This window comes from Aptenodytes patagonicus, chromosome 8 (genome assembly GCF_965638725.1).
Source record: "Aptenodytes patagonicus chromosome 8, bAptPat1.pri.cur, whole genome shotgun sequence".
In the NCBI taxonomy this organism is placed as follows: Eukaryota; Metazoa; Chordata; class Aves; order Sphenisciformes; family Spheniscidae; genus Aptenodytes; species Aptenodytes patagonicus.
In genome coordinates this window covers 12,303,521-12,331,313 of record NC_134956.1, presented here as the reverse complement: position 1 = coordinate 12,331,313, position 27,793 = coordinate 12,303,521, and the positions used below count along the sequence as shown (strand labels likewise).

Sequence of the window (27,793 nt, the reverse complement as noted above, 5' to 3'; positions counted from 1 at the left end):
AGATTTATACCGAGGGTCCAGGAATGCACCATTTCTCAGTAGCTGATGGGTACATTCTTCAGCAGGGCTTCCCTAATTAAAGGGCTAGAAAAAGATGAGATCAGATTGATAGGTTTTGCAGTCAGATGTTTTATGCTTAGTTTGATGCATTATAAATCACCTTTTGCAACTTTTGGAACGCGAGAAGAGCATGCAAGAGAAACTACAGTAATATGTCCAAAATATCACAATATAATTACTTATTTTCAAATTCCACCTCTGTCCCTATGGCAAGACCGTTAGACATACTCAAGAAAAGAAAAAAAAAAAAATTATATATATATATATCTCAAAAAGTAATCTGATGCTATGAAATGAGACACTGCTGCTCTGGAGGTACTCCCATATGGAAGTGTTTTGCCCCAGACGGGACACAAAAGGTGCAGCCCTCCTCCTTCGAGCATCACCCTAAGCTGGGAACACCTCGCTGGTATTGAGTGCCTCACACAGCTCAATTAGCAGCCTCCCCTGACAGACCAGCGGGAAGTTTTGCCTTGGCCTCAGCTGTCACAGCCTTGTCTCGGGGCTAGAGAAACCACTATCATATTTAATGCTTTGACTTTAATACCTGTAAAACTGCGTGAATACAATGTATTCTGTGCTGGCTTCGTTGTCTCTGTCAGAGCCTCTTTCCTCTATATAGTGAAATATAACTCCAGAGAGGCCAGTGGCAAGATCTTTCAGAATAACCACAGCTTGTTCTGGTCTTAATGGGATCTGTAAGTACTGAGCTCCTCTTGGGGGGGTGAGGGAAGAACAACAACAACAAAAACCCCAAAAAATAGGATGTAAGAGCCCAGTATCACAAAGTGAAATTTCACGAGTTCCTTGCCGCCAGAGTGTTGTTCAGACCAATGTAGCCTTAAAGCCATAGAGAAGAAAGTCACAGAATAACCATCTGGAATGGGGAAAAATATTTGTTGGTAATTTAAAACATGAAACCGAAGAAATACAATGCAGAGCAACCAGGATGTGAAAAGCATTTCCAGGCACTGAGAGGTTAAAACAATTATTTGAACAGCTGGGAAAATTAAAATGGTAAAATAATAGCTATGCTTCAAAATTCTACAGATGCAAAGAGACTCTTCAATGAATAACTGATAAAGGGGAAAAAACATTTTAAAAGAGAAACTGTTTCACGCATGAAGGTCATACAAGTAACAGCTCCTCTTAAGAACCTGGATTTTCAGACTTGGCAAGAGATGAAGTGGTGAGGTTAACACAGCAGCCTTTTACCTCTAGGAACCCAGGGTCAAATCCTGAATACTCTAAGTTACACATGAAAGCAACTTTGAGCATATCCTTTCTATCGCTTTCTTGGAAACTGTTCCCCACCACAGCAAAAGCAAGGTCACATAGGATCACACCAGAATTGTTGCAGCAGTTTGTTTGCTTTCCCAAGGAATTCTCCCAGCACTGGCAGAGCCTGAATGGCTGCAGCAACTGGTGCAACCTTAGAGCAGGCAGTTCAGGCCATTTCACTAACCTGTTATCCAGAGCTCCCCCATACACACAGCCTGCTCTGGCAAAGAATGTGGTGGTATGTAATTTTTCATAAAAATTGACAGTCTGTAATGAGTAGCTTGACTATTCAGGAAGGGTCTAAGAGGAAGAATAATGCCAGTCAGGATTGCAGTGTATGAGCCATGGTGTACACAATGCTGCTCATCAGGACAGAGTACACGGACAGACATATCCAGGGGACTCAAAGCTCCAGCAGACCATCTTCCGGGCAGGAAGGAGCTGAAAGAACACAGCTGGGGAAGGTCTATCTGCCACCTGGCTCCAGCTATCCTTCCCATAGGCAATGAATCCTCTCTCTCTACTAACTATTTTAAAACAAGAAACCAAAAATTTTCAGAAAGTAGAGAAAAAATTGACAACTGAACATGTAGCACTGCAGAGAAGAAATCAGCTGCACGGTGCCAGCTCTTGTTTCCGTTCCTCACCCACTTCAAATGCACAACCTCTTCCACATAAATACCGAGCAAACTGTTACAAGGACAGCAACTGACCACACCTCATCAGAGTCCAAAAACATGGATCCTTTGGCAAAAAAAGGCAGACTCAGAACAGAAGACCAAATCCATCCACCCCAGCAGTCAATTCTTCTATCATTCACACATATCATTTCACCAGTCTCCAACTGGAAAGTCTTAACAACTACGTTTTTCTTTAAGTCAAAGAAAGAAGTTAGACAGCATAAACATTGAGATCCTCCTAGAACAGGACTTTTTCTTCCATCAAAAGAATTTATTATTCCAGCATCATTATAGCATTTCCGAAAAACTAAGATGTAGCCTCTTCAATCTGTATGTTTCTTCTCTCTCCAGAGAAGAGCCTACTTCAGCCTACTCTGAACACGGTCATTGTACTTCTCCAGTTGACAATCATCTCGTATTGAGTCCTGATGCTGTCAGGTATCTCCTCTGATGGGTTAGGCTGCTCACTAGTCAATGATAGGAAACATGAAGACGATGAGCCTGCAGCCTCCCCCACACTTCTTGCTGCAATCACCTTGAACGCCCCCAGCTACATAGACCAGGTTTGACCACTTTAAGGATCAGAAACATCCAACATGTTGCAGAAAGGAGCAGTTCTTACCCTGTGTCTATGCCAAACCAAAGTAGCCAGCGACACAGAAAGTAACACGGCTGACAGAAGGTTTCCAATAGAGGTCTTGACCTTCCCATGGTCCTGAGGGACCCTGTGACACATTTTTACAAGAGTCGGGATCCTGGTATTCTGCCAAACTACATACATTTGGTCTAAACTAAAATTATTACTGCAGCTTTAATGCAATATGCTCTCCTTCACTTCCGATCCTAATCTGCTGGCAAGAGCTGTTGGACTGGTAAGCACCTGCCTTTTTTTTGCCCTTTAGATGACTACATCACTGTGCTGCCTGAACAGATGCCAGCAGCTAGAGTTGCACAGCAAAACCATTTAGGAGATTCACCAGCTGGGTACATAACCTGCCTTAGCAGAGCAGCTACTGGGAAACCTGCAAATCCATCTCTGGTACCTTGTCATGGCACTGGTTGTGATAAGAACATGGAACTGGAATGTCCCAGCTTGTCCCCTCACTGTACCAGCATGATGATCAGTCATCAGTCTTTTACTTGCCCAAGGCAAACAGCATCCTGCAACGTTGATGTATAGTTAGGTAAAGTACTTGGGGATCTTTCAGGGTTAAAAAAAAGTGTATAAAACTGACAGGATGAGAAAGAAGCTGAAGCAGAAAAAGAAGGTGTGAGGCTTACACAAGCACCCACACCTTTCTACCCTCCTTCCATGGAGTCTCTGAATCTTACCCATGTTTCCTGGAGTCAAACTCTCCTGTGCCAAGCAGCTCTCAAGTTCAGTGAGGAGCACAGGGGGATGCAGAGGTTTACTCTACGCCCTCATGAGCTTCCAGTACTCAGAACCCAAAGATTTCTTTGCTCCTCTAATCAGCCATGCTCAGATGCATATTTAAAAAAGACAGACACTGAACTCTGTCTTGCCCCCTTAGGGAACTGCAGCCTCCTCTTTCCAAACTGCCAGTTCACTGCTGCAGGGAATAGGCAGCCTGGTGTCAGCTCCAGTACAGATTTTAAGATGAAAAGAACTCAAACAAAGGGGACAGAAGAGAGGAGACGAGAGGAGAGGAGGGAGGGAGAGGGTGCAGAGACACTGGAAGGAAGCAGGTGAGAAAATGAAGACAGAGGGGAAAGGAAAAATCTGAGCCCAGACTCTAGAAAGAGGCAAATAAAGAGACAGAAGGAGGAGGAGGTAGCAAAAATAGGCAACAGCATGTCTAGCTTGCTTGTACATACTACAAGAAAAATCCTATAGGTGGCCAGAACTGCTCATGCTAGGCAGTGAGGAAGATATCACTCACTTACAGTGATATCACCCAGCCACATACAGTTTAGAATATACATGAAATACCCACAGCTTTACTTTCAATCACAGAAGAGTCCTAGAACAATTTACCCTTGCATATAGCTCAAACATTTGCTATGCACTGTCCCGAACTAATGGACACCCACCCCAGTGCTAGCATGGCATTCCTAACGAACTTGAATTTGGCACACCACAAAACAAAATAAACCAAACCAAGAATACCATGGAGAAAATAACTTGGCAGTGCTATACAGCACTTGATTCTGGTGCCAGTGGCTCAAAATGGGGATTCCTCAATGTTGCATGTTTCTAGATCCTGCCCAATAGGGTTGGCAAATTTCTGGTGGTTTTAAGCTTAAGACAAGGATTCCAAGTAGTTAACCTCAAGGAAACAGTTTTGAAAGCCTTAAGACATTGTTGGTTGGGGGGGGGGAGGGGGGGGGGAGAGACAGAGAAATAATCAAGTGCATACCTAGAAGTAAACTTGCAAATAAGAAATGCCAAGTCAGAAGTCAGGAGGACAGGTTCTCACAGCTCTACAACACACAATTCCAGAAGCTTGTCAAAACTTCAGTGGCACTTGAGAAGTTTGTGCCAAAATCAAGAAACACTTCCAACTGTTGATTCTGATGCAATTATCAGGAAGAACGCAAGCTTGCTTGAGGTGAAACATGCGGTATGGTGTGAACTTACCATCCTGTTGTCAGGATGGACCAGGTGGTCAAGTACAAATCAAAACTGATGAAGCCAAGGAAAGTACCAGAGAGAGAGCAAAGCAAGAACAAAGATGGAGCAAGAACCAAAGATCACGAGGAAGAGCAGGTACAGTTACAGCCTAGAAGCTTGTGGAGCAGTTCAGAGCCACTGAAGAAATTCCCTTACATACCTGGCTGGTGGGTCCAAACATCAGTCAGATCCAAACCTGCTGGGGATATTAACTGCAAACAGCTACAGATTAACACACAATCCTGATAATCTTTTATCAACATGACAATGTACTAGACTGCTGTGCTTTGGAAGACTCTTCTCAAGGGAAGATGCCTACTTCAACCTTCAAGCACCACAACACTCCTACTGCTTTATGTTGTCCCTTAAGAAAAGCTTTTCATAGCAGCAATGAAAGCTTTTTGCACTGAACAGCTGGAACCAAAGTCAAAGCACAACCTGGCAATTTTCTTGGCTGAACAGAGATGCCACTGAATCTGAAAGTCACAGGCAAAAAGCCCATATTGACAAAGGTTTGAGACAGTGGTTCAAGATATTAAGAGAGTCAGAACTGTAATTTGCAGGATTTACAAGAAGAATATTTTGAACCTTATCCTTCTGCTACAGCTGGCATCCAGGGATTATCTCCCTTACTTCTCTCCTTTAAATATTTTTTTCCATAACACCTATCAAAGCCACCATCTTCCCAGCAGGAGCAGCCAGGACTTGCTGTCAGGTCTCCCCAGATGCTCAGATTAGCTAGCTCTCTTCTCCATGTGGGAACTCTCAGATCCCACAGCTTAGTGAAGCAAGGATTTGGATCTGAGATTCAAGTTTCCATGAGGGGATTTCTGTTATTATAGCAGGTCTGGTTCCAGATACAGCCATTGTGAACTATGTGACAGGATATGAATCCTCTTCTATATATTCCTGCTGTGTGATCTCACTCTTCATTTCTTCACATCCCCCTTTTCTCTATAGTATTGCAACACTTCATTGATTCAACACAATCCACAAGAGAGCATGAAGGCAGAGGCAGACTCTCAGATTGGAACAGCTGGTTTTCTTGATCGCATCATGTCCCAAAGAGAGGTAAGGAATCACAAGAAAAGAGACTGCTTATTCTCAACAGCAAACAACTCCACACCGGAGAAGAAAGCACAACCCTGCTGACTGTGAGAAAAAAGCAACAGAGGGATTTTGAATATATTTCACACTCCTTGATGGATCATGCCTGAAGATTTTGTGGGAAAGTGGAGCACAGAGGAAACCACGCTTCAAAGCCTATCACTGTATTCACAGGGCCTGTGAAAACTTTATAAATACGATCCCCTGCTACACTGTCCAAAGCCCACATGCAGACCTGCTGACACGACCAATTCCTCAGTGGCCACACCCCACAACTACTATGCCTCGCTCCCGTTAAGTTTTGGAATAAGCTCCTGTCAGTCATGCCAAAGTGGGCTTCATGGTAGATGGACAAGGATGACCAGCAGGGACTGAAAAAGATGGTCAAAAGTCATTGACCCTGTGACCAAGCTCTGAACAAGGACTGCTAGACATTATAGCCACCCACGTCACAGCCAACAACCACACTGAGCACCCACCCAATGAGCTGACAAATCTAAGGCTATTGCACTCACACACAGTTGTCTGCCGCACTAATCCCTGGACACAGGAGCACAACATTGCAAAGTTTCCTCTTCCCCACCTCAAGCGCTGTCCTGCCTCAGCACGCAGCAGCAATAACAAGCTACCGAGGAACTGACAACTGCCTGCCTGCTGATGAGCAGGAGAAGGTGCTCGGGCCAGCGAGGCTCAGCAGTTGCTCTGGTCCCCAGAGCTTAAATTTCCGAAGCGTGAAACATTTGACTGAACAACACAAAACGGGGTGCAGGAAGCAAGACCACAAGCTACCTTAAATCCATGAGCTCTTTTTTTCTTCCAGGCTGCTCACACCTAATGTCGTATCTTTTATCTCATCCTAAAGTAAGAGAACATGCATTAAAGGACCAGACTATTAACTTCTGAAAGCTGGGCCCTTTCTGTAGCCCCCTCTTGCAACAAGGGGTTTGCTTCCATTTCTCAAAAGCAAAGAAGGAAATCTATACTTGGACAGAGAAGGCATATTCCAAAGGACAATCCCTAAAAACAAGGCTGCTCTCTTTTCTCAGTTGCTGCAGTGCCACCCTTGTTGAGTCTGTCCAGTGAAGCTGATTATAGTGGTAAGCACAAGTCAGCCCCTCAAACGTTTAGGCAAGCCTAATGTCCTTAAGTGGACAGTCCTCAAGTGGAAATAAGCAGTTTCATGAGCAGCAGAACTGAAGTCACTTGGATTCCTCCAGATTTGTGTCTCGAAGTTAAGTTCCTCTGTGACCAAACTGATGTCTAATAAAGGGTGAGTCAATACCATTCCCCCCTGCACAAGTACTGCTGGGGTCCCTTCCCCCCACCTAATTGCCTGCTTTCACAAGATATACAGGAACTTATTACTTCAGAGCCTTTGTGCCTTCTGAGGAACATCACCGCAACTTGCCAGCAGGTTCAGAGCAAGCAGAGAGTGGGACAGAAACCAGGCTCACAGATGGACAACATGGTTACGTGAGTCCTGTTTTCTTAATCAGGGTAAAACTTCAGACACAGCTAGGGGGGAGCCATACATTCAGGGGAAGTGCTGGCACATTAAACCCAGAACAGTATAACCCGTGACACCCGAGCAGGCTCTGCCCTGCTCTCCAGGGGCTGCTCTGTATATGGCAAAGCTCCTGACCTTCCAACATCTGTTCAGTTTTTATACAAAAGCAAGTCAGGGCCCTGTAAGGCAGTACATCATCTTTGTTGACATTTCAGTCCCTGGGAGAGAAGCTCTCCTTTGGCTTTGTGTCAGCCACCTTTGGCTATGTCAGAAAATAGTGCATAGCCTGTTCTCTCAAGCAAAGCCATTTGCCTGTGCAAAGGTTCCCAGCAAACAGACAGGAGGCAGCAGCTGGAGAAAGGAAACCTGGAATCACTGTACACAATCTCACTTTTTATTATTTAACCACATTTACTGAACACAGCCTGGATCTAATCCATCAGTGCAAGAAACCTGCTAATACACCTACATGATTGGAGAGAGACTTTCCTGCATTTTATGGGGCTCTATTGCAGCAAACGTCAATGTTCAGCAAAACAAGAAGGCGCTAGGAACTGTCTGACACAGCCTGGGATCTCTCTTGCTCATCTCCCAACCAGCATACATTTGATACTGCATTAAACAAGGAACTTGAGAGCAGTCTGTTATCTCAAGTTCATGCCATAGCTTTGTGTGCACATAACCGCCCCCCATCAGCACAAGCTAGAACAAAGTATGACTTTCACATTTAATAGCTTCCAAAATGCTTGCTCTTCTTGAATAAAGTGGCACCCCATGTGCCTCAGACGTTTGGTAAAGGCTGGAAAGAGGGCAATTCATTAGAACATTACATCCTGTCTGTCCTCAGCAATGAACCTGCTCCTGCTCCAGAGAGGTCAATCTGGAGTCTGTACAGATGCTCCAAGGTTGGCTTTTGCAGAACAATAAGGTGGTCATTGGTGCAGGACAAGCTCTCCACAAAAACTTCTCTAGTGCACTCCAGCCCTTATCACAGTGCCCTCATCATGTCAGCTCAAGGTACACACACTGGGAAGAACCCTACCTGGATCACAGTGTCCAATACATTTTTCAATGGCTGTCTACTTCTACAAGACTTGAGATTTCCTGAGCCTCAGGATACTCCTGAACACACTTAGGCTTGGTACGAAAAGACAAAATACAACTTTGATATGCCACAGGAAGTTAAACAGTACTGCCAACATCCTAGGGCCCAGAAATATTATGGAGCTTGTTAAATGATGATAATCCTAAATAGGCCACCTTTACCACTACTGAAGACAAAAGCTCTCAACTGTTCCTGCTGATAAGGCCTGAGGGAACCTCTGGTGTTCAAACTCAGCAATTGGTGTATACCTGAATCTATGAGAAGACACAGTAGTTATGTGTCAGAGAGCCCGGAGGGTCATTAGAAGTACCTATATAATTTACCGACATAACTGTGTTTAGCTGTAGCCAGTGCCTCAAAAGAAGTATACATTTTCTCCCTTCTTCCACCCATGAAAAGGAATCAGCAGAAGTGCTCAAGCATGGAATTTAAGATGGCATTGAGATGGGACAAACAAACAGTCATTCAGTCTTCTTTCCAGTTCCTTTGGAGAGATCAACAAGTCTCCGTATCATATCTATAACCAGAAATTCTCCTATTCTGTCAAAGAACTTCTTTCATAAAGTTATCAAGTACATAATTGAAAGAGTATATTACTTGCCCTGCTGCCTCACCCAGAAGATAAAAACCTAAATTCTCTGATATTTAGAAACTTTCTGATTTTTTTTTAACCTTATGCCAATATACTCCTTTAAATTACACAGTTCTTGAAGTTTATACCACAAAGATGTGTTTACTTATACTTTTCTTCTGAACCTCTCTCTGACCCTGAAGCATGCAGATAATCACTTTGCCAACTGTAGTTTCAAGCCTTGATCCAAAGGCTTACAGTCCTATCAGCAAAGAGACTCTTGTAGAAGAGTGTCTTGTAAACAGCAGCAGTGCAGGGACCCATCATGTAGCTGGGCACTGCTTGTCTGATCCCCTAACAGGCAGCCATACAGGACCCACAAGTCAGTTCAGTCCAGTATCACTTAGGTATTTCCACAATAGTCAAGAGATCGCTACACAGAAAAACCTCAAGAACAGAAAAAAGGTGCTGTTTCATCTAAAGAAGAAAGGTGTGTCCTAGACAGAAACTTAATTGCTTAAGTAGCTGGGCTGGGCCACCGCACAGTACTAAAGGAGAGAATAAACTCAGAACAACTGCAAGTCATGAGTAGGTGTCCTGGTTTCGGCTGGGATAGAGTTAATTTTCTTCCTAGTAGCGGGTACAGTGCTGTGTTTTGGATTTAGTATGAGAATAATGTTGATAACACACCGATGTTTTAGTTGTTGCTAAGTTGTGCTTACGCTGGTCAAGGACTTTTCAGCTTCCCATGCTCTACCGACTGAGAAGGCTGGAGGTGCACAAGAAGCTGGGGGGGGCACAGCCAGGACAGCTGACCCAAACTGGCCAAAGGGACATTCCATACCGTGGGACATCATGCTCAGTACATAAACTGGGGGAAAGCTGGCCAGGGGTGGGGGGGGCTGCTGCTCGGGGATTGGCTGGGCATCGGTCAGCGGGTGGTGAGCCATTGTACTGTGCATCACTTGCTTTGTATATTCTATTATTATTAATAATAATAATAATAATTTATTTCAATTATTAAACTGTTTTTATCTCAACCCATGAGTTTTCTCACTTTTACCCTTCCGATTCTCTCCCCCATCCCACCGGGGGGGGCGGGGAGTGAGCGAGCAGCTGGGTGGTGCTCAGTTGCTGACTGAGGTTAAACCACGACAGTAGGAAACATCATTCAGAAAATAAGACAAATGTAGAAGTTTTACAGCAGTCTGGTCTGAATGAAAGGGGAAGAATGTTGCAGCTGCTATCATCTCACAAATTTTTACGCTTGTTTTTTATTCAGTTATCTGAGTTCCTGAGGATATATATTGTGAATGAAAGTTCAAACAAGCAGAAAGGAGATTTGAAGATCCAGGAGTCTGTACAGGTGCAAGTAACTGTAATGGGAAGGTACCATCTCAGACCTGGCAGAAGGACACTGCCACCTGCCAAAGGCTTGCATGACCTGGATAAGTGGGTGCTCCCTTCAGTTTTTAAGACAGTGTCCACAGCATATAAATCACCAGAACACTTGAAATCACCCTCACCAGCAAACTCAAAGAGGAATCCAGGAAACAAGTAAATGAAGAAAAACATTCTCCATTTCAATATGAAATACTTGGATCAGGTCAGGATTGGAGTACACACTCCGCAGAGAGGAAGCTGGAATGATGCGCACTTCAACCTGTTCAGGAGTTAAAAAAAAAATCTCATGATCTTCTTTCACCAATGTTAAATTTATTCTGAGAAGGGAACTAGGTACCTGCAAAAACACAAAAATGCTGCCGATGTAGTGGTGACTGTTCAAAGCTCCCAGTCCCCCAATAAAATAATAGTGTAATAATGCTTTACTAATAGACTGAACCAAGTAACCCTTAGCTTTCCGTTACACAGCTCAGTGAAGTAACCCAACAGATGATCTGCTTAGAAAAATAAACCCAGTCCTTGTGGGCAGCAAACGTGGACTAATAAACTGAGTGGGAGAGAATGCAGAGGCAGATGGGTAGAGGTAATCAGAAATGACAGAAAGATAAGCAGGCAGAGGGCAAGCAGAGAGCTTGAAGGACAGAGGCAGAAGAGCTGAGATCTTACAGCGTACAGATATTTGAAAAATTAAATCAACAGCTTTCCAACAGCATTATTTTAAAAATTATTCCCCCTAATACATGCAGGGAACCAGCTGCTTGCAAAATGACCTGTAAACCCTACCTACCATACCTTATTAAACTAATTCAGAGCTGGAGGTTGGCTGATCCTGAAATCCGTTTATACAGGACAAACACGCATTCAGCAGGGACAAAGAGCAAACACATTGTCAAAATAATTTTGTCTGCATTTCTGGATGCATGCTCAGACTTAACACAGTAGAGCAGCGTGCTTTTCCAACTTCAGAAACAACAAGATACACGAGACGTTGCAGCACCATCCTAACTCAAGGCTTCACTACCTGCTTCCCCCACATTACAAAGGTAACAAACTCTAACTATAACAAGTGTTGGCTTTCTGGACAGCTTCTGTGAATGCAGAGGTCTTTAAGAGCCTTTCACCAACTCCTAAAGGCCCCCAAAAGCCTCTAACCAAAAAAGATGCTATAACCAAAATAAAGTTTCTTGCCAACAGATGCAAGATCAGCAGCAGAACTAACTCCAGCACTACATTCAGATCACTGTAACACGCTGTCTTCAACATGTCTTGTTCCTATATTTGAAGCACTGGTGTCCAGAAAGGTTACTTAAACTGGCTTGAGAAGGTCTAGCTAGGACTGATACCTTTAAATCACTCTGGAAGCATCACAAGTATACTAGAAATATCTCCAGCCAAGGAGGCCTGTTGGGCAGACAGACAGTGCCACAGGGGGGTGAAAACCACAAACAATTAATGCAGGCACAATGCAGAAAGAAACCTCCCCACAAAGTTCAGATTTTGTAACAGATGAATGCTCCACAGTCTTGGACAGAGAGGCTCTGTGGAGAGAACAAACACTAGCAAGCAGCATCAGGACAACTTCCCCAAGCCTTCTCCTCCAACATGCCATAGCTCTGATGAGAAAAGGATTGGCTTCCTACTAATCAGAGGGCTCGTCCATCGTTCATTAACTTCCCAAGTTCTCTTTGGCACTGCAAAGCAGGGCTAGTTAGAGCAGTCTTGCTTGCTTGGTAGCAACTCTTCCACTGGATTGGGACCAATGCCACCAGAATAACCCCTGTACATGCTATCTGCACAGACACATTCAGCTGATTGGTGAAGGCTTTAAATCCTATTAGTCCTCAAGGTATTCAGCCCCAAGACCTGCTAACAAAACCAGCTGATGGATGGTGTGTGGAAACTGCAAACTACATGTAGCAGGGAACCATCCTGTGCAGACTACGATCAAAAAGGAGCATAACAAATCTTTGGTTTCCCAGTCTGTCATGAAGACTTTGGCATCACTGATATAATTTCCCAAGTATCAGCCAAATTGTCAGAGAATGGATCTAACATTAGCACAGAAGTTATGGAAGTCAGGGCTATTTTGGAACTTCTTGGGAGTCTGAAGGCATTTGACCACTGACCTTGTGCTTCTAACCAGCAGTTGCTATCGACAGCAATTTTTGTGGATCTGTTTCAATCTAACTTCTGCGGCAAAACACATAGTTTAAAAATTGGAAATCAACTTCTTTCTGTCCAAGACTGCTTGGTCATCAGTCTCTTGGAATTAATCTGAGTAAGAATTTCCACTTCCAACTTGCCAACACAGTGTTACAAATCTTTTGTGAAAAAATCTGGCATTAAAACAGCATGATGTATCGCAACACTCTCTCACCCCCAAGCAACTATTTCCCATACTAGATAAGCCCGACTGAATACAAGCTACAGTTCTCAGGAAAATGCTGCCTGACACACCATACAGAGAGCACAGAATTAGTGAAACCTGTTAGATACAGTGGATCCATGTAGGTCCCATTAATTTAAGCCAAAAGAGAAATTATTTTTAAAAGGATAGAGAGAGAACAATACATCAGAGAAACACATTCCTTTCCTGATAGTGATTGGCCCTGCTTTGCTTGAAATTTTGATACCCAACTTCAGATGAGCCTTTTCAGATTCACCTACTCCAAGACCACATCACAGCATCAAGTCAGCTATGACTTCTCGTTCCTGACTGGCTAGCTCTTACAGTATTTTTATTATAGAAAAATTTTTAGACTGCTTTTAAACAGGTTCAGGCAAACTAAGTTTTAAAACAAGAACTGTAGCACAGACCACATTTTAGAAGTAACAAAATACCAAATAGTTCAACTTCAGAAATTGTAATGGTATTCTGACTTCTTTTCCTCTTTTAACAAAGTTGCCTTCAAAACCATCTGTGAAACAAGCATATTTACATTAACTTTACCTGTAAGTATATCTGAGATCAGAACCACCAAGCAAGAAATTAGACCCAAAGGCAATTCTGCCTCACTGTTACAATGTCAAAAAAACAAACAAAAAACAGAAAACCAAAAATAAATGCACATGGGCTGTTAGACAACAGATTGTTTTTGAGAAGAGAAATGGGGTCAGAAGTCCTCTTTCCAGACCAGGCAATGGATACAAGAACTTGAGAGGAAAAGATGATGCAGGGTATGGACTAAGTATCTCTGGAAGAGGAGCCCTGAAGCACAGCCAAGCGAGCAGAAAAGTTTTAAGCTTATTTATGCTCTTGTTTTCTTCAAAAATGACAAACTCCAGGAGGTGCCACGTTTGGGCTTTATGTGGACTGCAAACAGCAGACAGAGAGAGGTACTTGTTCACGTGGGTTAATAAGTGCTGACGACATGCCAAGCTGTGGGGAACATCAGGGCTTCATGAAGCGCTGAGACACAGAGCAAATAAAGAACTTATGCCTCCAGTTTCGTAAATACCGGGTACAGGCAGCAGCCATTTCCATTTTAAGTAGGCCAGCATTTTACTCTGGGACATGCCTCATATATTAAGATGGCGGTAGCGGTTTATGTCCTTTCAGGCAGCTCTATATTTTTAGTTTATCCACTGATGAGCTCTTGAGGATATGAAGTAATGTGTATGGACCCAAGACTCGCCAGAACCAAGAACTGCTGCCTTAAAAATCAAAACAGTAACTGTTTCCACCCTTTCTAATTAGAAGCAAAATATGGATCCTTTTCACCTTTGCAAATAACAGGTCAGGTTATGCTTGGGTACAGTTAATCCACTGCTGCTCTCCTCTGTGTTTACGACTAAACAAACAGCAGCTGCCTGCAGCTTGCGGCCTCTCCACCGACTCCCTTGTGGGGGCCATTTATTGAGTCATAAACTCCTCTGATAGTGTTATCACCACAGCATTTGCACAAATAAAGGTTGGAAGAGAGAAAGATTAAAAAAAAAGAGAATTGACTTTACAGAGAAAGCAAGAAAAATGCTTTATAGGTATGTTTGCTTTGAGCAAGAACCGACCGACGTAAGGCAGGGCAGGCATACACCTGGCTGAGGATGGCTGGGCGTATCATCCTCCAGATATGAAACACACAGATTTATCTGAAATGACAAAGCTGAATTTCAGAAAGCTCAAACAACCCTAAAGCCTTCCAAATTAGATACATTGTATTTCAAGTAGCATACCATGTGATATACATTTATATCTCCTCCGTGAGACTTCAACAGCGAAGATCTACCTCTACAGAATCCCAGGGGAGGAGAAATCCCAGCGTTTCTCAAATACAGATATGGACTTCACTATACCTGGCCAAAACTTTCTTCCTCCAGTCACACACACTGACTGCTACTCTCTACCCCAATAAGTACATAAACAATCTAAAAAGCATTTTGCAATCCACCAGAATGGAAACATCTCTTTAACAAGAGCCTAATGACCCAGAATGATCAGAGATACCTGCAGTGCAGCCCGTGGTATGCAACACATCCTGAAGCTGTTTCTCTTAAGCAGAGAGAGATTCAGGTTGCGGACATGACAGCTCCCAGCAGGCCACGTGTCAGCAGGATCCAAAATGCTTGAGCAAAACTGCTCCATCAGGATGGGACACTGCACGACTACCTGCGCATCTTCTCAGCAATCTAGGCCACTGCCCACAGATTAGAGACAAACTTCCAGCAGAGCTGCAATGCTTTGCTGTGTGTGCCAAACGGGAACTGGGCTTTCACAGGGATCACTTCGAAAAGTAGGAGCAGTAAATTGACCACATTCCTTTTTATTACAGTCAAGGGCAAAGAAGAATTCAGTCGACTCAAGGTTATGTTAAAAGTCTACCTCTGCTGGAATCTGGTCAATCAGTGTTTTGCAAGGGCTTGTTTGCATAGCAGAGTGACTCACAGTCACTCTCTGTGCGTGAATTTTCCCTGCACTTCCATTACCAACCAAGAATGTTCATATACAGAGAAGTTGCCGTACCATAAACTCACTCACCAGTTTATTGCATTGTAATTTCCTTATGTAGACAAGCCCTAAAAAGCCTTGATAGAAGTAGGTTTACCTTTGTCTGTTATGAATAGCAGACTCATGAGAAGCTGGACGCAGAATAGGGAGAAAGAGCGCAGAATTATGAATGGCTCCTAGCTCAATGTATACAGCTCCTATTGACAAGGGAATACATGTGTCTGAGTATGCAGGTCTTTATAGCTTGGTTTGGCCAGGAGCTAGAGCGCAAAAATTTCTCCTTGGTCCTTCTGTGAAAGACAGGCACCTAGAGACAGTAAGAAAACACTTGGAAAGAAAGGGATACATGCTCTTCACTAACAGACATTGTTCTGCACACAGTCGCAAGAAGCAGGTTCTGTTTGAAATCTGAAATCACATTAATATATGGTCACCAGAGGCTGCATTTTTCAAGTGGCAGCTGGTCAGAGATTCCCTGGTATAACCACCAATTATGTAACAAATTAACTAACTAAAATTCAATGGAAATTCAGATTTGCCTACTGGTGTGAACAGGATGTAAGGGAAGCAGAATGGGTCACAAAATATTCTTAAAAGCTTGCATGTGAGTGCATATTTGCAAGGGGAGGGAAGCAATTCAGTAATAGGACTCAGACTTTAAAAAAAAAAATTTTGTTTTTCCCTTCCATCCGGACTCAAAGTAAGAAATTACACAGATTTCCACTGCCCGCTCTTCTTTTCCTTCCACACCCTCTTCTCATTGGCACGAGATAAAACCTTGGGGAAACAGCAGCAGCAATTTTCAATTCTCATTATCTAACGGCAGCAGTAGCTCTTGGTGAAACTTGCGGTCAATAAACTACAGGCAATTTTAAAAGACACAATGGGAACTGCCCCTCCCACAGCTGTCCTATTATCCCAGCTTTTATTAGATTTAAAGCCAGCGATTTTTATGCTGTAGCTGAAGTTCTGCAGAGCCATGAAAACAGACCACCAGAAAAGATAAAACACTCCTAAATTAAACAGGAGACATTACAGTAACGTACTCTGAAGTCAGAGAGCTTCCACATAAGCAAAGCACAGGACGCAGCAAGCAACCCAGAGCCTAAGCAGGCTGACGCTGCTGCAGCGAGCCAATGGCGACGCAACCAAAACTTAACGTTCAGGATGGTATAAACGGCAAAGTTCATGAGCAGGTTAGGCAGGGCAAGTTGAAAGCATACTAGCTACAAAGGCGGACAATCAGAGCAGGATCCTGCTCCCATAACTCTATGAACATCCCACTATAGGCATTAACTTTGGAGTTGATGGTCTGGATGTGCCTCCCAAGCAGCAGAGAGAAATACTCACTTGTGAATGGCAATTCAGCTGACCTGTTTCAGATGACTGTTTTAGGATCAGATGTGCCATGCTCTAGAGGTGCCTATTTCTCTCCCTTGACTACAAAAGAAGCCCTGATGGCCAGAAACCATACAAAACAGGTAATGTCAGTTATATCCCCACCATGCACTGCAATAAAGTAACCTGTTCCAGTAAGAGGGCCTGTACAGGAAATGAGTAGAAAAGAAATTTCAAAACTCATTAAATGATTACCTGATATATTTGTCCGGGGGGCAGAAGTAACAGAGGGTGCATCATAGCTCCCAGCTCAGAAATGTGCACAACAATAGGCAAATGGGTGGGAAATGGGTGCCCAAAGGAACAGTCTCAAACCAACCCAGTAAGGGGGAAGATGCGAAGAATTATTCTCATCCACTGCAAGCTGTAATTTTCAGTCTAGAAATCTAGAGCTTGCTTTCTCTGAGTCTAATGTATACCATGCCCTGGAGACATTTTTACCAGCCATCAAAAGGAACTTGCAGAGAACCAGATGCTTCATTAAAGAATATTCACCAAGCCTTATAAAATCTTTAGTAAAAAGCAGAAGAACAAATCACCAGCGTGCAAGTGAGCTGAAGTCACACATCCAGCTTTGATTACAACCTCCTGTACTGGAAAACAAATTGTGTTTAAAAAAAAAAGGAAAAAAACACACAAGAAATCAAGAGATTCTGGCCTCTCTTTCCCACATTCCTCCAACCTGAATTTCCTCAATGAGGAATGCGTGAGACAAAGCCATTTGGTAGAAGATGCTAATTTAAACTTAAAGAAAAATAACAGCTTAAAAGGGGAAGGGAGGAGGGAGTTTTAATGCTTCATGAAAAAACACAACAGCTTGCGATCGCTACATATATCTCAGGAGTCAGAGGACTCAGTATGAGCAGTGAGGCAAATTGTCAGGGCTTGAGCTGCCCTGGGACAAAGGAAACTACAGAAGATGTATTGCCTTACACAAGTTTTATTTGAACTTGTACTTGCAGAACCCTCTAGCCCCTATATCTAGCTGCAAGGTTTAGTTATATATTCCTTAGTCTCTCTCGCCCCTTCTTAAAACATAGCAAGGAGATTTTCTGCCACATTGTCATCATCCACAGCAAATTAATGTCCTACGCACTGCTCCTTTCAGGAAGTTTCTATAACAGTGGGGATAAAATTTCTGAAGTTCACTGAACACTCTGGGAACCAAGATGACCCCCAGTTTTTGGTTTATAAAAAAAACCTACCAGAAAACCCCACCACCACACACATCCAAAAAAGATCCAAGTTAATAGGATCTTTCACTGCCCTCTGCTGTTACCGGTCATTTAGCTTCCAATTTACTCTTTAATAATGTCGAGCTGGGGCTCAGGGCTGGCAGCGTCCCAGCCCCTTTCTCAGGCGGGTTGGAGCCGCAGCTTGCAAATATGCTGAAGTTTAATGCAATCTGTCTTCTTTGGTAATCACATTCCGCCCGCACTGCATGCAATAAAGATGTATTGGTAAATGCATTTGCTAAAGATATACTCCACTGAAAAGGCTACAAGCCTGATTTACAGGAGGCAAGGAGGAAGCATCAGGTAACGGAGGCTGGCAATAGATGAGCCAATGCTCTGCACACAGCAACAGAGGACACGGATTGCACAGCGGCAGCACAGGCACCGCTTTACTTTAAAGCTGAGAAAGAAAAAGAAACCGTTTTGGGAGCTGGGGACTTTAAAGATATCAGAGAAAAGCCCTTTCTCTGGCAGCTTTAACCTTGCTGATTTGCAGACATACAAAGACCTTCTTTGTAAACAGGAAGGAAAAAAATTCCACTAGGACTAGCAACAACATTTGGTCTAATATATCCTGACAATTTTCCCATCTCCTTCTGTCGGGCTTCTTCTGGGAGCCGACTGGCAGCTTGTTCCATGTTATACTTAAATCAGGCATACAGCTTCCCCTCACAATGCTAATGTGACAGAGAAAGACTGCTTCTATGAAATCTCCACCTCTCCCCCACCCTTTGCATTAGTAATCCCATGAGAGGAGTCTCAGTTTTCTATTCCCAGAAGACTCCATCCTTTTCCCCAAATACACCTTACTATAGTCTCAGCACCTTTTGGAGAATTTTCTATCCCCCCAAAAAAAGAAAAGCCTGCCTTTGAGGGACACCTGACCCACTGAATTCTCACATGGGGAACAGCATGTTCCACTTCCCACTCCAGACATCCCAAGCAGCAGCTAATGTCTTACCACTCACTTTTCCCAAGACCACATCCTAGTTGTAATGTCCAAATACTTCATTTTTCCTTTCTCCTTCACCTGTTTCAGTAGCCAGAAGTTCTTCCAAGGTACTGAGCAGCCACTGTCCTAAGGCATCAACAGAATCTACTAGGGCTCTGCATCTCAGAAGGAAGAGCCACATAAGGCTTGCTGGCCCTCCACACAAGATGACCAGTTTTTAGGAGTGTGTAATTTTCTTAACAGACAGCAGCTTTGCGCAGTAAAGAAGCTTTCCTCATGCAGCAACGAAAGGAAGCAAGGCCTCCAACTGTGAAGTCCCATAATGGGAGAATGTTTAGAGCCTGTTCAAAATGTTACCTACGTTGGCAAAATGGATTTGCCTACCGTTTGCAAAATACAGCATCCAAGAAGGCAAAACTTGGAAAAATTATTGTGACTGACTTCAAAACCTAGGAGCATCGGTGCTACTGTTCTGGTGGCAGCTCAGTATAACAGGACCCACTGACGGGAGTGAAGCTGGGACATACCACAGCGTGACTGGGAAATGTGGAATGAATGTGGGAAAATGGATCCCAAAGAAAAACGGTCTCCTATGAACATTGCAATTTGACTAACAGATACCACAGCTCTCAGAAACACTTCCCAGAAGAAAACATGATGCAAAACAAAACAGCAAAGCCAGCAAGTACAACAGGGAAGATTTTGTTACCTTCTGAGCTGCACTAACACAGCGCTGATACTCCTTAGCCAGCTCTGAGCATCTGAGCACTTCACGTTTGTTTTCTTGGTAGCACTTCAGAATTTCAGACTGCAGGCTTGCACAGACAGGATCAGTGTTCCTTCTCCTGCAGGGAAAACAAACACAAAAAGATACGTGAAGAGGAGTTTTCACCCACTTACTACCATTTTACCAGTGACACACATACTAATCTTGTGTTGGAGCCACCTAGCCCTAAAAAATAGAGAAACTGGTGGGAGCAGCATTCACCAAAGTGGGTCAAATGACCAACAGTGTCTTTCAGCTGAAAAATCCAGATTACTTAGCAGAAAGAAGGAACACTTTCTTTCTAGGTTGGTGTGGAAGGCTGTTTTACCCTTAGATAAAACATCATCTCTCCTCTGCAGTCAGGGAAAAAAAAAATCAATTCCAAGAGGTTCAATGATTTCCGCAACTCACATTGGAAATCTTTGGCAGAACTCAGGAATCCTGTCTGGGCCTGCGCTAGATCTGTAACAGTCTGACAAGGAACTGAATGGACTTGTTGAATAAGCCGCCTCGATCTATTGAATTCTCATCTATTTAAACACTTCAAAAAATCCAACATGGTTGGAAGCACTGCAATTCTCCTAGTAACCAGAAAAAAAGGAATAATAGCAAAACCAGATATCTTTTTCTTTGTATTTCTGAAGCAATTAGTACTCATACCCCGTAAGTGGCATTGACAGCTACCCAAGAACAATTAGGGATGATGTTCTTATACTCTAATGTGCATCTGTACATATGGCACATCATCAGCAACAGTACCAATAAAGGGGGAGGTCATTGTAAAACAATACCAGCAACAATGGCACAAACACAGTAACGACAGTGTCATCAGCTGCACAGACAGGCAGACACAAATTGCAGGAATGTGCAGCACAATTGCCATGGTATGTTTTACCAGAGAACAAGAGAACATATGCTTAGGTGTAGCAATCCTCAGATGCTGCCTCCTAAACCGTAAATCCATTTATTTCCTTGCATTTTCTGCCCCAATACGCTTAGACAGATCTGTGCCCAAGTATCAAACGCATCTCTTCCTTCCAAAGGACTTGATGCTACAGGCAGGCATTAATGCCATGTTATGATGCATTCATTTCCACATAACAACAACGGGCACTCATTCAGCAACAGGGCTTCAATAACCAGGCAGGAAGAAAACGTGACCTGATCCTGGACATGTCTCGTTCTCTCAGGTGGAACAGATTTCTAAGAAACATGAAATCTTAAACTAAGACCTTCTAAAAGCTTTTGGAGAGTTCAGATAGGAGTTTCCTAATCATGCTTGTTTTTGTAAGGTGCTCAGGAAAGCAAGTGGAAGGGCCAAAAAAAAAAAAAAAAAAATCTGTCCTTTCCATATCAGCAACCTGGTTGCTCCCTCAAAATAGTTCGGTTGAGACATAGTCCAAATGATACTTCTTCAGTCCTCAGTCCTACTGCCAACGTACATGGACAGACTAAGAATTTATCAGTAACAGTATGACAGACACACTCTAAAACACTGAGGTTTGGATCAGAAACCAAAGATGTAACAGAGACTCCTTTTTCCACCTCTTCACTAATCTTACAGCTTTTAGAAGAAACTTATTCCATGCACAGTCCCTAGAGGTTAGTGTGCATTTCTAATTTCTATGTTCTATAGCAAATCACCTTTAAAGCCTCTAAAAATCCATGTTCTAAAAAATCTTCAAATTTTGGGATAGAAAAGAACCCAGGAAGAGCTTCAGAAACTCATAATGTTGGCATTTTGCTTTGTCACTAACTTTAATATCACTCTAATCAAATCAGCGAGACTGTGGAAACGATACCAAACAATACCAAGTCAGGAAATACCACCAAATCCCTCAATTCATTGAAAAAGTTAAGACTTTTAAAATTAGGGTTTTTAAACTCAGCCATGTTAAACTGAAGGGCATTTTGTAATTTTCATGCAGACAGCTGGAAGAGCAAAAAGGTACAGCATGCCACGAACAGTTTGTATTCATCTGAACTGAACAACATGGTACAAACATCTCAGAGAAATGTTTAGGAGAATGCTTGAGGTTGCCATTGTTGGTATGGACAGCTATAGGAATTGTGCCTTCTTTTTTTTTGTCTGTTCCTTCACTGTCCCTCCTACGGCATCAGTCTTTATTGCCTAGAGTAATTATAAAGCTAGGACCCATCTGTGGGCTTAGACAGTAGTACAAAGTCTGTGGCCCTCTTCTTTAGGAGACACCTTGGTGCTCAGCCCACAGCGCAGAGGGCTATCCAAAAGCCACGCAGTGGTGAGCGAGCAGCCACAGAGTGACTGTTTCTGCCTAAAGCCTACCAGAGGCAAGGGATCAATCAGCACAGAACTGCATGCATTGCCCAGCGAGTACCTAAATCAGCGTTCATACATGCCACTTCCCATAACACAGAAAGGATTTATTGGGTACTAGGTACCCAGAGTCATAACAAGAATTTTCTCCTTTATTTCTTCAAAATAAAATCTCAAACTGTGGTTATGCATCAATTGCACCAGCTTCTCAAAACAGATTTAGAGAAACTAATCAACATAATGCAAAGTTGGTTAAGGTATTTATCAATACAAATTACACAAACCGATATGTTAGTGCATTCACAAGTGAACTGGAAATTCAACAGAACCAGTTAAATCCCACTGAGAATGACATTTCACTTCGGAGCGGGAAGCTAGCGCTGCTTGGGAGATAACTGTCACTGTGCCCCACCATGCAGCGTGATCTATGAAATGAAGGGACAAGAAATGTGAGCTCACCATAAGGAAGCATATCCTGCAGTGTCCGGGAGTACACAAGTCACCCACGTCCAGCAGACTAGTTCTGGTATCCGTCTGGACTGAAAAGGGGTATCTGAACTGCTTCGGTGAACAATTGCTTGAGGAGCTTTCCTCCCAGCACAGCAGTCACTACTCCTGTCCTATCTGACTCAAAGGGATGCCGCTCCTCTGCTCACATTAAGTCTCTCAACTTCAGGTTGCAACATTTCCACACAAATGGGAACTACAGCCCCATACACCAGTTGCACCTTACAGTTGTCTGGCTTTACTCGTACATATCTGAAAGAAAAAGGAATTAAACACGAAAAACCTGATGGAGGCCAGCAGCACCTAACTACAAACATCTCTGTTGAGAGCAATGGCACATTGACTTCCAAAGGAGGCGGACCTTCGTCAACTATCTCCCTTCAACCTCAGCCCAGCTCAAGGCTGTTGGCACTAACTAACCTTTAGAAAAATTCATCTTCTGGACACTCTACTACACTGCTTTTGGTAAAAATCTCATTGTTTGAGGGTTTTTATTATTATTTCTTAAACGAGGGGAAAGGAACATGGTGGAGCAGGGATGAGGTTTGAATACATAAAGAGCAGAAGACTAGCATACTTTGACCTTTCTTCTAAAATGGGCCACAGTTTTAAACATAATATGCCACCACCAAATAAGGTAGACAATTAGCCTCTGTCTAAAATAAAATGCGTTGCAATTGCTACCGCTATTAGCAAAACAGATGTAAGATGCTCATTTACAGCAGCCAGCAAAAAGGTAAGAGAGAAAGGCTGGGCTGGGAGGGGCTAGGACAATACCTGCGGACAGGGAAGTATGGGAGATGAGCTCTGACAATACCTTGGAAGCAAATGCAGGACATACAGAATATGAAAGATTAAACCAATAACACATGCTCTCATCTGTTTAAAGGAAGAGGAAAGGAGAAAAGATGACAGATGGGAAAAAGAAAAGGACGAATCTAGAAACAAAACTCATTAGCAGTGCCTCCCCCATCATACTGGGGAAAGAAACCTTTGCCTCATCACTGTTCAATGGGAAGGAAGGCTACATACACATGAAATCCATTATTTCAGATCTTCCTCTCCCCCTCCCATGGAGGGATCTAAATCAGGTCTTTGTCTGGAAAAGAAGGGAGAGGTTTTCTTAAAATGAAACAAAGGGCATCCTTCTCTCTGCTATCCCTTGAGGTAAGACAGAACGAGCATGATCTTGCTGCATTTTGACACACCGCGAGTTACCAAATCCTCTCTATCACTGCGTATTCCCTTTACTTTATTTAATAAATGAAATCTCATCAACTTATCCTTCTTCTATTATCACTGCTGACATCAATCTGATAATATTGGCTTGGCGTGGAATCGTGCTAGTATATGTCCTCTTGATATTTAATTTAAGAGAAACGTCTGCAGTGGGGTGAATATGTGAAGCAAGCTTTTTATTACTGGCAGCAGTAAGGACGCTGGGAGTGAATTAGACATTCATCTTAGTCAGGGCCAATCTAGTGGCTCAGAAGAGGTTTTCTTCTTAACCCTCTCCTAACTGTTCAATAGCAGCAGGTAACGGCTGCTCCAATCAATAACTGCATTCATTTGTCTTGGCAAATTCATTTCTACATGGATATAAACCCCATGAAGAAGTGCTAAGCATCTGGAAGGTTAAAGCAAGGTTCTTCGAGAATTTCCATCATAAGCTCTGCAATAGTAGCAGGAGTGCTGGTCTAAATGTCTATCAATTAATCAAGAAGCAACACAGCTTCCAAAGACACACACACAAACTTACTGCAAGAAGCGATTAAGGCAGTATCATCAGGACACAGACCCCATAGACAGAAGGTTTCAAACACAGCACAATGGCTACTAGCTAGCTGCTGCTGACAGGTTCCCTTTTTGGAAGAAGAATTATGGACTCAGTATTGGAAAGCAAGGGAAAGCTGGAAGATGTGTATGTATTTGCTAGTCCTTCCACCCAGCTGAAAAATCAGACTAGCCAAGCGGAGACACGACTTTAATGCTTTAGGACTTGGCAGCTCTTTAGACTAGTGCAAAAGCAGTAACTCCACAGTGAGTACCACACTGTCACTTGGCTTGACTGGGTAGAGCAGCAATTCCAGATGGAGTTAAGAGCAAGATCCTCTTTTTACCTTTTACTCCGGGAAACCATTCAAGCTGAGAAAAAACTCAAGATAGAGACTGATGGTATCTAAACCTAGACGTTTCGATACCTCTGCTCAGAAAGTGAAAAACAAAGACACAGCGTCCCTCACATAAGCCAACTTTAGAGTAGTTAGCTCCAGTACACAGCTGCAAGCAGCAACCTAAATGGGGCAGCAATCTGGAATTTCCTGTGGGCTGCAAAATCCAACAACAAATGGATTAGCTGCTTTCTGCTGCATTATTTGGCTAAGACCAGTGTCTGAGCTAACTTGAGCAAACCACATTAGCCACCACTGTCACTACAGTGCAGATAGCCTCAGAGGTCAGCAATGAGGTGCATGGGCAGCACTGCAAGCAAAAGCCAGGGCACACAGCAGCAGTTTCTGCATGTCAGGAAGGAATCAGAGATGTGTCATATAGTTGGTTAGCATGTTTATATATCCAGGGTACGTTACATGCATTTCAGACTAAGCTCAGTGATGCTTTGGTCACATAAATGTGATGTGCTGCCATGCTGTACTGTACATACATAAAACCCGATAAGTGGTTAACTGACCTGTAAAACTGCATTCTCCCTTGGGTAGCAGTTGGCTCTGATGGCTTCCCTTTAACATGTCAGAAAAATAACTCCAGACAGATGCAATACACAGCACATAGAAAGGTTTCATCCTCTCTCATTATTGCATCCTTGACATTTACAGCAGAAAATTAAACACAATTGAAGCATTTCATTCACATATAACAAACTCATCAGCACAGAACAAACAGCCAGGAAAGCTAACTTTCAGCATAGGCTGCAGGATGCTGCACTATCACAAAGCAAACACTATGGCCTCACTACAACCTATGGGATTCCCCGATCCTGCATGTCAGCTTGATAACGTGGCTTGAATGAAAGAGGGAAGAGTCATGTTGCAGCTGTTTGGCAAGAGAAATAAGAGATGGAAGAAGCTTAATAGATTATCCAAATGTCGACTAAAAATTCAGTAATATTTAAGCTACATAACCTAGCACAGCGTAAACAAACTGCAGCCCTCATGAGGATAAACTAATGTGATCAGGAAGGAAATATTTCTGATCAGCCTCATGTATTCAAAACACTGCTCATCAGGTTTTGCCACTGATCTGGATGGAATACAAGGCTTGTAGAAGTAACGTATTGTGTAGAGTAAGAGGGGATGTACTAAAAGAAAAGGTGAAACCTCGTGACAATTTTCATGAGAATAGGGGCACTACCTCCAAATCTCAGCTGAAGCAGTTGTATTCCTGTCTTTCTAAATCCTTCCCATATGCCTTGTCACATTGTCTGTCTGCAGCACACTACTGCACAGCTGCAGTATTTCCCCTCTCTCTTTCTCCCCCTTGACAGCTGCATTTCACTAATAGGTCACCCGACTCTCCTTTTCCCTACCTTGTCCATGGAAGTGCCTAATGAATGCATATTTATAAAGTACTGTGAGTTTCTGGATGACTCTGTGATCCCACAAAATTTGTCACTCAAATACTTCCCAATCTCCATTCCTGTTTTGACAGCTTGTTTGAAGCTGCCACACAATTCCCCACTTCAATTCGTGCACTCAGTGCACCCTTGCCCTTTCCAGGACAGATACCTCCTTTCCTTCTGATCACAGATACGCAGAAGCTGTTCTGAAATCTTCTCCTGTGTAAGTCATTAGATTCTATCACTGAGAACAAAAGTTAACACAAATGTCCAAATCTCAGGTGTCAGCAACTTGTTGTGTCACTGTACTGCATTCAGTGGAAACAGCCTGACCCAACCACATTTTCTTTGTCAAACAAAAACAATCCAAAAGCCCAAACTCTAAACCATACAGATTGAAGTGGAAAATAACTAAAATTTAGCAGTTCTCTGTAACAACCTCTGATTTTAGAAATCCAACAACAATCTCTCCATTTCAGTGATGAAATTGATGCAAAGAGATTGTGTGATCCATCCAATGCCGGTTCCAGCTCTCTTACTTACTCCGACGTATCACAAACTCTCCTATCCTCCTATACAGTTTATCCTCACACACAAGCAGTCATTTCCCATTTGACCAATGGGTCATCCTAAGAGACTTCGATTTATACTTCATTGTGCTTTGCCAAGTGCAGTTTCAACCAAATTTAACTGACTTCCTTAGCATCCCATAAGCTGCAGGCACTGGGGTTTTGGTGGCGGGCTGTGGGTCTTTGGGGGAGGAGGAGGGTAGCAATATGCAAAAAACTGTACAAAACCATATAAAATTAAATGATCCCTATCCTACTGAACCTACAAACGCAGTAACTAATCATCCCTATTAGCATTCTGCATGGCAGATGGCAAGTGGTTTGGAATAATGAGAGACTTTTCCCCACAAGTGGATAATTCCAATGTACATTTGGATGTAAATTCTTTACTGATTATGACAGTAGAATACTGAGTTATGAGAAACTGCCAGTTTGGAAGATGAAAGGAAAACTACTGCCTCTTCCTTCACTTGCCAAGAGATACAGAAGTTAACAGAACTGGATCTCCTGCCCACAAAGCCATGCACCGTTTTTTCCAAAGATGCCAAGCTACTAAAAGTTGACTAGCAAAGATGAAGAGTCTAAAGTTAGCAGCAAAACGGTCTCTGGAAGCCAAGCAGGAATGAGTCAGAATCTTGTTGCTGGAAGGAGTTCTCTGAATGAGAAAGGAAGCTGGCTCAGCTCCCACAAGGCAGAAAAGCAATATAGCAAGCAATAACTGAATCTGAAAACAACACACAGCCCAACAAGTGACCCGAATAGGGATTTTCTTCTTCAGATAAAAAACAACATCTAAAAACTGGTTAAGATCTCAGGTCAGGAAGGGAATGCATGCAGCTTAGAGAATGCATGCAGCACTGTCCCTAAGAATATATGGTTTGTGGTAGTGCTATAAGGTCTCAGGGTTAGCTGGGGAACTGTCTGCTGGGAGAATGCTGGGCCCATATTCTTTGTTGGTCTATTAAACCCCTCCCCAAAAAGTATTCTAAAGAAAGTAACTGAAGATGTGATATGCTGATTTCATATAACCGCAAGACATGAGGGACAGACAGGTTCAGTAAATTTTTCCTATGTGAGATGATCCCGTAATGATGTCAGACTGCTAATGAAATGCTCTTTTTAAAAGAAAACCCTGACCACTCATTTGAACAGCAGTTACTTTCCTAAAATGCCACTAAGCACTGTACTAGGTCCCTACAGTTTA

General features: G+C 43.0%; 1 protein-coding gene across 2 annotated transcripts in view; it reads right to left on the bottom strand.

Annotated features, from left to right (window-relative positions):
* CHCHD6 (coiled-coil-helix-coiled-coil-helix domain containing 6) overlaps positions 1 to 27,793 on the bottom strand; it is a 122,239-nt gene that overhangs the window by 19,610 nt on the left and 74,836 nt on the right. For both annotated transcript variants that reach the window (XM_076346392.1, XM_076346394.1), the window contains one exon: positions 19,587 to 19,722. In XM_076346392.1, coding sequence (XP_076202507.1) covers positions 19,587 to 19,722 — 136 coding nt within the window. The remainder of the gene's footprint in view (positions 1 to 19,586; positions 19,723 to 27,793) is intronic.